A 12,698-nucleotide genomic window follows, 5' to 3' on the forward strand; every position below is an offset into this window, starting at 1 on the left:
AAAAATGAGGTCGTTTTGTCACTTTACAACCGCTTTATAATGAATTTTGAGCTTACCGTTACACATCTGTTACACGTCTGATGCTGCGTAAAATTGGTTTGTTCATTTTCCAACACATATTTTTTTGTTATCTCTAATTAGTTTTAAAATTTTGCTTATGTAGTAAACTTATCAAACCTTACCTAATATGATCCATTCAATTCTATTTAACTATTAAAATAATAATGTGCAAAAAAACCTTAGCATGTTGCAAGTTTGCAACCAATATGGGAAGTGTTGAAAAAGTTTTTCTTTCCCATCCTTACTTTTAGCATCTTCTCCTATTCATTTCTTTTGTTTTTTCTAATGTCCAATTTTGCGTTAATTTCGGTGCTACGTGTGAATTGTGAATTATTCTCCAAATTGTTGGACTGACCAAATAACAAATAATACTAAATCAATGAAGAAAATACATTTCTTAGTCCATGTTTAAATTTTTTACGGAAACATCAAATAAAAACGGAAAAAGCATATTTAATTCGTATAGTTGATGGTTTTGATTGGTTAATTATTACCCAAGCTTAGTTACAAGCGTTCACCAAGGCCTCTTCTTTAGAAAGAATATTGAATTTCGCCCAAAGATAAGTCTAAGAGTGTTGGTTCATACTGATCAATCAGATCAGGTATGTTTGAACGAGTACAGCTGGTGATTCTTAAACCGTAGTACATGTACGTTTATACGTTGTACTACATTTTATTTGTTCTTGCTATCCACACCAACTAAGTCGAAAACTTTATCAACGACAGCTTTAAGGGGATCGAGGTTATTGTATAACGGAATATGGAGATAACCTCTGGCTTTGTCATTAACTATTATCTTTGTTTATATTTTGCTTAAACAACTTATCCATAACTGTACTCGTTTTGTAGATTACTTCATGTCTTCATCCGTTTTACAAAGTTCATTAGGAAAATTTCTGTTGAGTATTTAGAGCATATAGGACATATCCAAAGATTTAAGACATGTACGAAATGCATAGACTAAGCAAAGACGTAACAACGTAACCAAAACAAGCATGCTCGACACCAGCTTGCTCGAGCAAACAGGTGCTCGTTCGAGCATGTTTTGTTTTGTCAGGCAGTGTGTTTCATCTGTTTGGGGTTCTGGGCATGTGCTCGTTCGAGCACTTAAGAATTTTCGCGTCAGAAAATTTCTAGAAAGTATTTTGGCTTATGTTCGTTTGAGCACATATTATACTCGTTCGGGCACATTGAAACAGAACATCAGTTCGTGATACGAAACTTTGTATCATAAAGTGTTCTTATTAACGAATGTTTTACATCATAATATACTGATAATCATCAGTTATCATTGATGTATGGTTTTGGATGAATCCATATGTCACTTCAACTCTATAAATAAAAGTGAGTGCATGAAAATCTTTTACATCTTTGAAATATCCATTTCAGTCATCTTTTTCTCAATCTCTTGAAACATAGAAGAGAGTAATCAAATCTTTTATTGTTTTCTGATTTTAATCTCTATATAAACACATAATCATTTATTTCAATCGGTTTGTACTAATCGGTTGATGTGATTGATTGTATCTCATTGTGAATTTCGGTCTCATAACCTAAGTACCTTTGTGAGGGAAATATCACAATAGGAAAGCTTGTAGTCACCTTCAATCTATATCAAGATTTCTGGTGACGTTCATCGTCGCGAACTAATCTTCTCTATGGTGTTATCGTTCAATTCGGATTCATTCAAGTAAGGAGTCTGTTGCCATATACAAAAGAGACACTACAAATATCATTTATTAATTAATAACAAAATCCCACATTAATATATTTTGTTTTGAATATATACTTCAAAAATCAAATTTAATTTTCCTTCTCATAAAGTGGAAAAACTTAAAATGAATAAACAAAAAGAAACGAAGGGAGTAATAATAATAACAAAAAGAAACTTAAAATTGAATTAATTAATTAAATAATAAAAATATATTATTAAATTAAATGATTATTTAATAATTGTAATAATGTTAATGACATTATTATTAATTTATTAATTAATTAATTAATTAAATAATATTAATATTAATTAATTTCTTTATAAGATGATAATAATAATAATAATAATAATAATAATAATAATAATAATAATAATAATAATAATAACTTTATGAAACCAAATAACATCAAATCAGACCAGCCAAGATCAGATCAAACCAGATCAAATCAAATTAGATCAGATCTTAGTAAATTCAGATTAGATCCAATCAGATCAGACGAAGAGAACAAGCCGTTATTATATATATAGTCCCTTTTACGACTTAATTCATAAATTTTTTTACTTTGACCTTTGCAATATAGCAAAAACAAAGGGACGGAGTTAGTAATACTTAAAATTCAATTAATGACTTAACCCAAAACGTTTCCAACATGAAGCTGAGTTAACCCATATAGACCGGGCTGAGTTTTAGCCCTACCCAACACTGACCCAATTGGGCCGTTTGCATAGTCTAGGCAATAATCCTTAAAATAGTAATTTTTCGACTTTCGACCTATATGAACTTGACAGGATGTATGATTAATTGATTCACATATACAAGGGGCTTGTGCGTCTCCAACGACCAACAACATCGATTAAGAACTAGCTTGCAAATTGTACGAATCTAAAAACAATTAATCGGACTTAGCAAAATTGTTGCTTAACTAAGTCTATGTTAGATTAGTGAAACAACAATGATGTCAAATGTCAGTTATTATTATTTGCTATATGAAACAAAACAAAATCAAAATGAATGATTGTCGACTAGCTTGAACTTTAAATTATGTGCAAGCACGTTCTTAATTCATACTTTCTTAATCCCACTAAATTTACTCTATATATAACTGATGAACATAAATCAAGAAAAATAGATACAAGTGATATTTTACAGAGAGATGAAAAAAATGCGTGGATTAGATAAAAAAAGTTAATTATGTTGATGACAATTAAAGAGCGTAACTCATAGCCAAAAATAAAAATGTTTCAACTTTAATAGAAATGACTAAATAAAAAGTGACACAAATTTTATGGGACATAGAAAGGTAGTACCGTTGAGATGCTTATTGCTTACCATCTTATAGAAATTGAACTTGAGATAATTTTTTATAGTTTGGGATGGTTATTAATGTAGCCATTTTGTTGGGATTTTTACCCTTTTTGGGACACGGATTTCTACTATTGCTAAGCAAAATTTCTGTAACTTCAATAACTTAAAAGCCTCATACACACAAGTCAACAAACCATGTTATATATATGATACCAATCCTTTACATCTCTCAAGTTGAGAAAATTGATTAGTTTGTAAATCATCTTCGTACACTTGAACATTATTACATATCTCAAGAATATGATGAAGTGCTTCCATGTACGTTGGTACATGTATACCGAGCGGCAAACCCAGGAAAATAGTTAGTAAAAGCACACATCATTAGTAGATACAGAAAAAATCCAATACAAAAATATACACATAAAATTATCATCGGAAATCACATTATTTGAATAAAGTGCCCTCACGTGCAGACCCTAGAAGGCACTTGGGTCCGCCCATGTAAGTACTCAATTCAAGTTCCGAAAATTAAATCACTCTTCTACAATTCATTCGCACTTCTCCTTGTTCGCTTACTCCAACATTTCCAAGCTTTATCATTGAAGCCGCGAACTCAGTAAAGAACAAGTTTTGATTTTTGGCAAATGACTCGATTATTGGCCTAGTCCTTTGATCATTATATAAAGCTTGATCCGTTCCAAAAACACCCTTTCCTGCTATAACCTGTTTGTAGTAGTCGTTATCAAATTGTGCTGAAGTTGAGTCTAAGAATTGTCCTGCAGCTCCATTATTGTTCGGTGAAGGGCATTTCGCCTTCAGTAAGTTAGCGAATTCAACGTTCATGCTCGGATCAGTGTCATGTACGATGCTGAAGTTATGAAGGCGAGGTACAAAGGAAGAACAATGTGAGAAGCCTAGCGTGTGGCCACCAGATAGCGCGACTAGATCCTTAATCCCTAATCCTCTGTTTGCAAATGTTTGAATTAGTTGAGTCGCATTCAGGAATGGTGCTGGAAGATTTATGGTGTCGCTTGCTTTTGATATTCTTCCGTCTTTCCTTCCTTTGAGCACGCCCCAAGACGGTCCTCCGGTCTGAGAACGAGTAAAGGGAATGAAACAGATGATAAATTTGGACTTGTACACAAGACTCATACAAGAGGAGAGTTGAATGGAAATATACCCGATGCAGTTCCATCTTAAAACAAAATGTTATTAGAAGTAGCCCATCAAGTATATATATGTTAGTCAACCTCTCTTTGATAGTTCGATGTTGGGTTATTTTCCAACAATAGAAAGTCTATTAGTAAATGATCATGGATAAAATAGTTGGTGACTTACCATAGCGACAACATCTCTAGCAGCCATGGCGACTATGTCAGCACATGAAACTGTGTGTGGACATGATTTCTCTAGCTTAGCTTTTGCATCATCGATGACATAGAATGCTTGAACTGAGACATTAGGAGGGCCGTCCTTCTCTGCTGTGTTGCCTGGTGTTGAGTCGAGTAAAAGTGATGCGTCACACCCCTAATATTGCGTCAATGCAAAAGAATTGAATGTTAGTTAAGAGCAAAATAAGGAACATATTAAGGCCTTTTGATGGGTTAGAGTAAGTTCATAGTTCATACCCTAATGAAACAATCGTGGAAGAACATACGAAGAATACGAGCAGGAACCTTAGGATCAAATATAGAAGCATTGCGAATCGTTTGTGCTACAATAAACTCAGCTTGTGGACATGTTTGATCATAATAGTGAGCGTCGAGTGCTGCTTGTGAACCGAACACTGCGATGGAGAGGAGAACGACGAAAAGGGCTTTGCTGGTTGATAGAGCAGCCATGTCTAGTCCTACAAGATAACGAGAGGAATTTGTGCTTGGCTGATTGTTATGGAATTGCCCTAAACTTGGAGAAGTATTTATAGTTTTGGTGATACAGTTTTAGTAAAAGGTAAATTTTTTGGCTAGGAATGGATTGAGCTTTCAAGGCACTCATTGAACTTTGTAAAGCCAGGAAATTAGACCAACTCTATAGTGTGCTTTAAGATCAAGTATTGTTGTTATCAAAGCTTGTGAGAAAGTTTTAAGTATGTTCTTGCTAAATAAGTTGTACTACTTTCTTATGGTTTGTCCTTGATTTTGGGAAGATTATACTCCCTGTGTCATATCATTTTGTACAAGCTGCAAACTGGTTGAAATTTAGGACATGCTTGGATTTGGTGTAAATAATTACGGGGAAAAATAAAGTCAAATTAATGAAATAACAGCACATAGAGATGCATTTGAAGTAGTTGAGATAAATGTAAAGAAGGTAAAATGAGCATAAAATAAAAATAATAAAGGAAAAAGAAGATAATTTCCCTATTATGGAGGTAATACATTCCCCCACCCTCTCCTAGGATAAATATTTACTCTACAAAATTGAGAGCTCCCTTTATTTTTCATCACTTTGCAACTATTCTTTCACCTCTATAACAATCAAATTTCACTAATTTTTCATTATCAACTTTATTTTTTTACTTTGACTTTTTTCACCCCTTAAATACTTACATCCAATCCAAGCATGCTCTTAGTGGAAATAAGTATTAAGTTGGAAAATGAGATAAAAAAAAACAAGTAGATGATAAAAATGAGGGGTTAAAATGAAGAAAGAGTATAAGTTTATTGATGAGATTAAAAGGAGAATAAGACCATTGTCAAAAAAAAGTGTATAAAATCAATAGATTAAATTAAAATAAATAATAATGTAAATTGAGAGGGATAAGAGAGTATTGATTAGCGTTTTAAACTACTCCCATTAAAGTGTAATTTAATGGGAATACAAGTTATTCATACTACGGCGAATACTAATTTAATTAGCATTCTAACTATTGAAGTCGATAGTTGTTTTGTTCATGAAAAAACTATTCCAAGTATGAATCTTCAAATCCGTCATTTTATAATTATGAAGAAAAATTAGAAATTTGTGTTGTGACTCGGGCATGACTCTACTTAACTTGATCGACCCTTGCGCCCTTACCTTGTCTCAACTCTCAAGTCGTCATTTTCTTTTAGGGTAACCGACATGATATGACATGACTCGTTATTATGAATAGCAGACCGTGTTGTCATGTGCTCTTGCCTTGTCTCTAACTCTCAATTTGGAGTCCAATTAGCTTAATAAGGTGAATTCATCGCCATAAGAACACTAATAAGAAGCCAAAATAAAAAATTACCATGACTAATAATCTTTTGACTAATTATTTCTTTTATAAATAGGCAATAACTTACAACTAATTTTACAAAATATCTCTATAGCAGTTGACTTAAATAATGACTTAACAATCAATAAAAAAAGTCAATACTACAGTAATTATTAATTGTCGAACACGCTCAATACAAAAGTCTTTGAATGAGAATTTTTTTTTCAAGAAAGTGGTTTAAACTTTAAACAAATGGTGTATGACTAAAATTTTGGCCAATTAATCGGCTTGCTTCATTCATTTGAACTGTTTTTCTAATACAAAGAGAGTGATATAGGGTTTAGTTAAGCAGATTTACAGGCAATATTTGCATTCTTCTTTGCATATTCTTCTTAACCTAATAAAACATTACACAAATAAATCATAACATCATATAATTAAAACAATTTTTATTTAGACAATAAATCTAGTAGTTATTGACTCTAATAAAAAATAGGAAAATTTCACGTGGTAACTTTGAGGTTTTGGGTTATCCACGTGGTAACCAAAACTTTTAGAAAATTCACGCAATAACCTTGAGTCTACCAAATTGTTCCACTGTAACCTTTTTACACACAAAACGTTAGCAAAAATGTTAATTTCAAAGTTTTAAAGCTGTTGTACACCTATTTATGCAACTCATCATTTCAAATTATATCAATCTCAACCTTTTCTCCCAAAACATAAACCCTAACTCTACCATCTTTGTATTTGGAAAAAAAATATGATTTGTTTGAAAAGTTGTAGAGTTAGGGTTTATGTTTTGGGGATAAGGTTGAAACTGATGGCATTTGAAATGACGAGTCTCATAAATAAGCATACAACAGCCTTAAAACTTCAAATTTAACATTTACTAACTTTTTATGTTCAAAAAGGTCACGGTAGAATAATTTGGTAAACCTTAGGGTTATCGTGTGGATTTTTTAAAAGTTTTGGGTACCATATAGAAAATTCAAAACTTCAGGGTTACTATGTGAAATTTCCCTAAAAAATATCTAAATATAATACTCTTTTCTTTCCTTTAAAATTGTTTTCATTTGTCATTTCTGGTTGTTCTATTCGTGGTTATCGAACATAATTAATATTATTCATCCTCATTCTAATACTTTAATAATGTTTATGGTTTCGAACTTCATTTTAACATTTGTATATTGCTTATGTTCCTTATATGTTTTTCGCTAACTTTGTTAAAATATTTTTTAATTGTTGTGGTCCCTTTATTTTTCCACTAATTTGTTTTAATATTTTTAAAGTTTACGGACTTTCCTTTTTCTCTATTAAATTTAATTTTAATAAAATAATATATTTATCATCTAAAAGATTATAGTTTTTTTAAGAAATGTAAACATTGTTTGCAGGAACAACTATAAGGAATAGAGAGAGAAACATTTCAGAGAATATTCTGAATGTAATTTCAAATAATATTCAAATTTATTGTCTAAACCTATGCATCCGAAGCATAAATTAGAAAAACCATAGGTAAACCAAACAAACAAATTACATAAGTATTAAGAAAAAAAATATTTTTCTCATTTAATTTGATCTTTCCCCTTCATTATCGCATTGCATACGACTAATCACGTTTTTTATTCACTAATCTACAATTTTTACGTACTTCCCCCTTATGATGATCTTTTGCACCCAAATTTCCGACTTTAACCATGGCATCAGAAAATTCCATGAAGAACAATGTTTCATATTTAGCGTATGATTCAACCAAAAACTTAGTCCGATAATCATTGTATAAAGATTGATCCGAATGAAGTACACCCCTACGCGCAATTAATCTTCTATAGTATTCATTATCGAACTCTAAATAACTCGAATCCAAGTGATACCCTGCATTATTGCTTCTTTTATGTTTATGAGGACATTTTTCTTTAAGTGTTTGTGCTAAGATGAAGTCCATGCTAGGATCAAAATCGAAATCTTTGTTAAAATCGTGTAAACGAGCTTCAAAGGATGAACAATGTGAAAACCCTATTGTATGGGCACCCGAAAGGGCAACCAAATCTTTGATGCTTAGGCCTTTTCTCTTGAAATTTTTTATGAGCTTTGTTGTGTTAAAGGATGGTACTGGTAGCTCCTCTTTAGCCTCTTTTGCGTTCGATATCTTTCCATCTTTTCTCCCAGTCGGAACATCCCAATATGGTCCTCCAGCCTGATTTACATTAGCAAAGTCAAAGTAATCATATCAACAATACAAGTTTTGATAGGATTTTTTCTACGTACAATTTGATTTTTATTATTGAATTTGTTACCAGAACAACTACGTCCCTAGCAGCCAAAGCAATAATATCTGCACATGATACCGTCTTAGGGCAAGCCTTTTCGAGCTTTTTTTTTATCTTGTCAATCACATAATATGATCGTATTGACATGTTTATGTCTGCATCTTTCTCTGCATCATGGTGCTTCATAGAGTCTAATAAAATCGAAGCATCACACCCCTAGAAAAATTTTTCATGCACATTGAAAATCATCTCAAACATATACACAAGTAACTAATATAAAATATAATACATATATTAACTTAATTATGCACCCTATTACTCCATCCAATCAGATTGCTACAATTAAGCAAAAAAAACTTACAAGTAAAATGTATTAGTAGCAATTTGATTAAGACGAAAGAATACATGAACGTAATGTGTTTGTATATGTGTAAATGCATTATTAGATCGCATACGTACCCTAACAAAACAGTCATGGAAAAACATACGAAGAAGGCGAGGAGGAACTCTATAATCATGTATGGATGCCTTATGAACCTCTTCCCTAATTATTTTCTCGGCAAATGGACATGTATGCTTATAGTAATATACTTCAAGGCCATGATGATGATGCTTTGGCTTTGCCTCCACATGCAACAACAAAATTGAAAGACATACAAGGATATGGAAGATGATCAAGTTCTCATGTAATAAACTTGCCATTGATTAGAGCTTAGCTTTGGAGTACTTGACTTTACTATAAGAGTAGATGGTGAATACACTTACTATATGGTTGGAGAATTGTTTGTGAAGATGGGATTTCTATTTATAGTAACCACTACCTCACTACAACATGCTATAAATAGCCTAAAGTATAGAACTATTTTGAATTAGAACATCAAGGTATGTTGAAGTATGTAGAGTCACTCTTATGAAATTTCTAAAACTAGACCAAAATTTCTTGTGTGCTTTTATAAATAGGGAATTATAAGTATTGAAAATTGGTACCTACCATAATGCAAGAAAAATGATTAATTTATGAGTTTGTTTGTTGTTTAAGTATCTTTTTAAAGTAATAAATGTACTTTAAGTGCTATTCTTCATAAGAGTTGGTGGTCTTTAAAAAAATATAGTCTGTTACTACGCTTTTAAAAACTACTCTCTTTATTTTTATTTGTTCTTTCTATTTATTTTTTCACAGTTTTTAACGTTAATTTTAAGTCTTAATATCACTAAATACGCATCATAAAAAGTTATAAAAAATATATAATAAAAAAGTATACATTAAGACGAATCTAACGATATCTCACATGAATATATTTTATCATTTATATATGTTTTAAAAATCTTAATCAAATTTCTTTCTCTAAAATAGAATATTTTAAACGAGAAGAACATTAGGAAACGGAGGGACTACTCACTAGAAAAGGAAAACATTAAAACAAAGGCATGGTATTTCTTTAACATTGAGTTGTGTATGAATCACCTCAGTTGGCTATTGATGTTGATATTGAGACTGATTAGGTGGAAGTTTAATTGGTATATGCGTTCGTATAAAAAAAAATTAGGAAAATTTCATATGGTAGTATTCAGTTTTTAATTAAATGTCAGTGGTAGTACTTTTTTAAGAAAATTTCACATGGTAGCATCCAATTTATGGACAAACTAATTTTCGTAGCATTATCCGTTAAGTTCTTGTTAAATACCGTTTAATTCATCATTTTGTAAGTTTTTTCCACATGGTAGCATCCAGTTTTTGTTTAATTCACAATTTTAACGTTTAATTCACCAATTTAATGTTTAATTCACCGTTTAATTCATTAACGCCCATAAACGTTGTAATAATTTTGTTTTCATTCAAATTGTTGGCATTATAAAGTTCAAAAGGTAAGTAGCCAAGCACTAACACTAATACATATTTACTTCGAGCAAAATTAGAGATAATTTTAATAATAAAAGCAAGTATTTTCCTGCTAAAAAAGATTTGCTACAAAAAAGTTACCTATTTTTTATCTTTTTCTTTACAATTTATGAAAAAAAAATATATAAACCAATATTACAAAAAGCTAATGATTAACGCCGTTAACAAATAGGAAGATGGCAAGTAGGATTTGGTGTTGATGGAGATGATGGGGAACCAGTGTTCATAACCCCTAACAAAACCTTAGTCTTTTGTTGTATCCACTTGTGCATCATTTTATTATTATTAGAATTATCTCTAATTTTGCTTGAAGTAAATGTATTAGTAACAGTGCTTGGCTACTTACCTTTTGAATTTTATAATGCCAACAATTTGAATGAAAACAAAATTATTACAACATTTATGGGCGTTAATAAATTAAACGGTGAATTAAACATTAAATTGGTGAATTAAACGTTAAAATTGTGAATTAGACAAAAACTGGATGCTACCATGTGGAAAAAACTTACAAAAATGATGAATTAAACGGAATTTAACAAGAACTTAACAGAAAATGCTACGGCAATTAGTTTGTGCATAAATTGGATGCTACCATGTGGAATTTTCTTGAAAAAGTACTACCACTTACATTTCATAAAAATTGGATGCTATCATGTGAAATTTCTCTATATACATTAACTTAGATATAATATATACACATGTTATATGTGATTCAATATATTATGTTAATGAAAATTAATTAACGCACTAAATAATTTATGAATCAAAAATCTTCCAATTTCTACCATAATTATACAAGTTTCAGATCAAGCACTAGTTTTATTTTGGACTAAATTTTCTTTTGGGCCTCTTCTTCGAACAAACTACATTTTATACTTTTAGCCAGCATCTAGCTTGGTGATTTCCTGGAGTCTAGGCCCCAAGTAATTATTAAAGAGTGGGGAAATTGGAGAACCCAATCCGGTATTCTTGAAAATTAAGTCATGATATTATATGGGTCAAAAAATTAGCCTGTCTACAGCATCTCCCGTTTGTGAAAATTTGAATAAAATAAGACAATTGAACAACCTTTTTCCCAAAATAAGCTCCGTGAAAACTTAATTTCCAGAATAAGCGTCCGTACATCCAAACCACTGGTTTGGTATAAGTCACTGTTAGTAACAGCGACTTAAGGGGTTGACTCATCTGTCTTAATTTTTTTTTTTTTGTTTTTTTTTGGGTACGAATTAAACTAGTCGCTGTTAATTAGAAAAATAGCCGTTACGAACGTGAAAATAACCGTTGTAATGATGTTCTATAAATAACTCCATCATTTCCCTACTTCATTATATCCAATCTACATCAATCTTGTTCTATTGAATCAATTTTTAAAGGTAACATAAGGTATTATGTTAGTCTTACTCTCAATTTATAAATGTTAATATTATTTTTGAAAGTTTAAATACGTTACTATATTATATGTGTTTTGTAGATATCAAAGGAGCATTGTATTGAAGAGCTTTGTGATTGTGGTTATGAAGTTGAGATTAATACAGATTGGAGCGACTTCGATCCAGGGCGTGATTTTGTTGCTTGCCCTTTTTATTTGGTTGAAGGATTAGGGTGCACATACTTTAGATGGATTGCTCCGGAGGGTACCAAATGGCAGAGAGACTTAATAATACGGCTTGAAAAGGAAAAATAAGAGCTTAAAGATGAGGTATTTAATCTTAAGACACAAATAGATGATATGGCACATAGGAAAGAAGAGACTGAAAGGATTATGAGAAAGTTTAAGAAGCAATCTTAGTTAGCGACGGTAGTTTAACTTAACGAATGAACTATGTAATTTGATATGGATTTGTTGAACATGAATGAAATTGTGTTGAATTTTCGATAGCGTTTTCCCTATTTGAATATGATTGTCTGTTTGTTTTTGATTAAATTCATACTGCATTTTTGGCGGAATGAGTCATCGCCGAAAAGTCTGAGTACTTAACATCATTGCATTCATAATAAACGTGTGATAATACGATAAAAATATATACATCTACATATATGTTACAATTTATACACAAAAGACCAAATGTTACAAATATTGAGTATGTACAAATGTTCAAAATATACAAACAGTATTCTAATGCTAATCCTCCTCCTGTACCCTGTCTAACTGTGACGGTTTACGACGCCTCTTACGATTGTAAGAGGCCGTCGCATGACGCTCGGGTAGGGGAGGTGATTGATAATGTGATGATGTGGCACCTTGTGAGGACCAGGCACCGTAG

The 12,698-nt window shown here is 31.4% G+C and overlaps 2 protein-coding genes across 2 annotated transcripts; both read right to left on the minus strand.

The window, feature by feature from the left end:
• Nucleotides 1–3,248: 3,248 nt before the first annotated feature.
• LOC130806304 (peroxidase 66-like) lies at nt 3,249–5,066 on the minus strand. Its single transcript, XM_057671320.1, has 3 exons — nt 4,709–5,066; nt 4,419–4,607; nt 3,249–4,172 (listed from the first exon to the last, which is right to left on the minus strand). Exons 1-3 carry the CDS (start codon nt 4,919–4,921, stop codon nt 3,609–3,611), a joined length of 966 nt encoding a protein of 321 aa, XP_057527303.1. The 5' UTR covers nt 4,922–5,066; the 3' UTR covers nt 3,249–3,608.
• A 2,786-nt stretch (nt 5,067–7,852) lies between these two features.
• LOC130806302 (peroxidase 66-like) lies at nt 7,853–9,434 on the minus strand. The gene is made up of 3 exons (XM_057671319.1): nt 8,994–9,434; nt 8,562–8,750; nt 7,853–8,461 (listed from the first exon to the last, which is right to left on the minus strand). Exons 1-3 carry the CDS (start codon nt 9,234–9,236, stop codon nt 7,874–7,876), a joined length of 1,020 nt encoding a protein of 339 aa, XP_057527302.1. The 5' UTR covers nt 9,237–9,434; the 3' UTR covers nt 7,853–7,873.
• Between the last annotated feature and the right edge of the window lie 3,264 nt (nt 9,435–12,698).

The sequence above is a fragment of the Amaranthus tricolor genome, chromosome 2 (assembly GCF_026212465.1).
Source record: "Amaranthus tricolor cultivar Red isolate AtriRed21 chromosome 2, ASM2621246v1, whole genome shotgun sequence".
Lineage (NCBI taxonomy): Eukaryota > Viridiplantae > Streptophyta > Magnoliopsida > Caryophyllales > Amaranthaceae > Amaranthus > Amaranthus tricolor.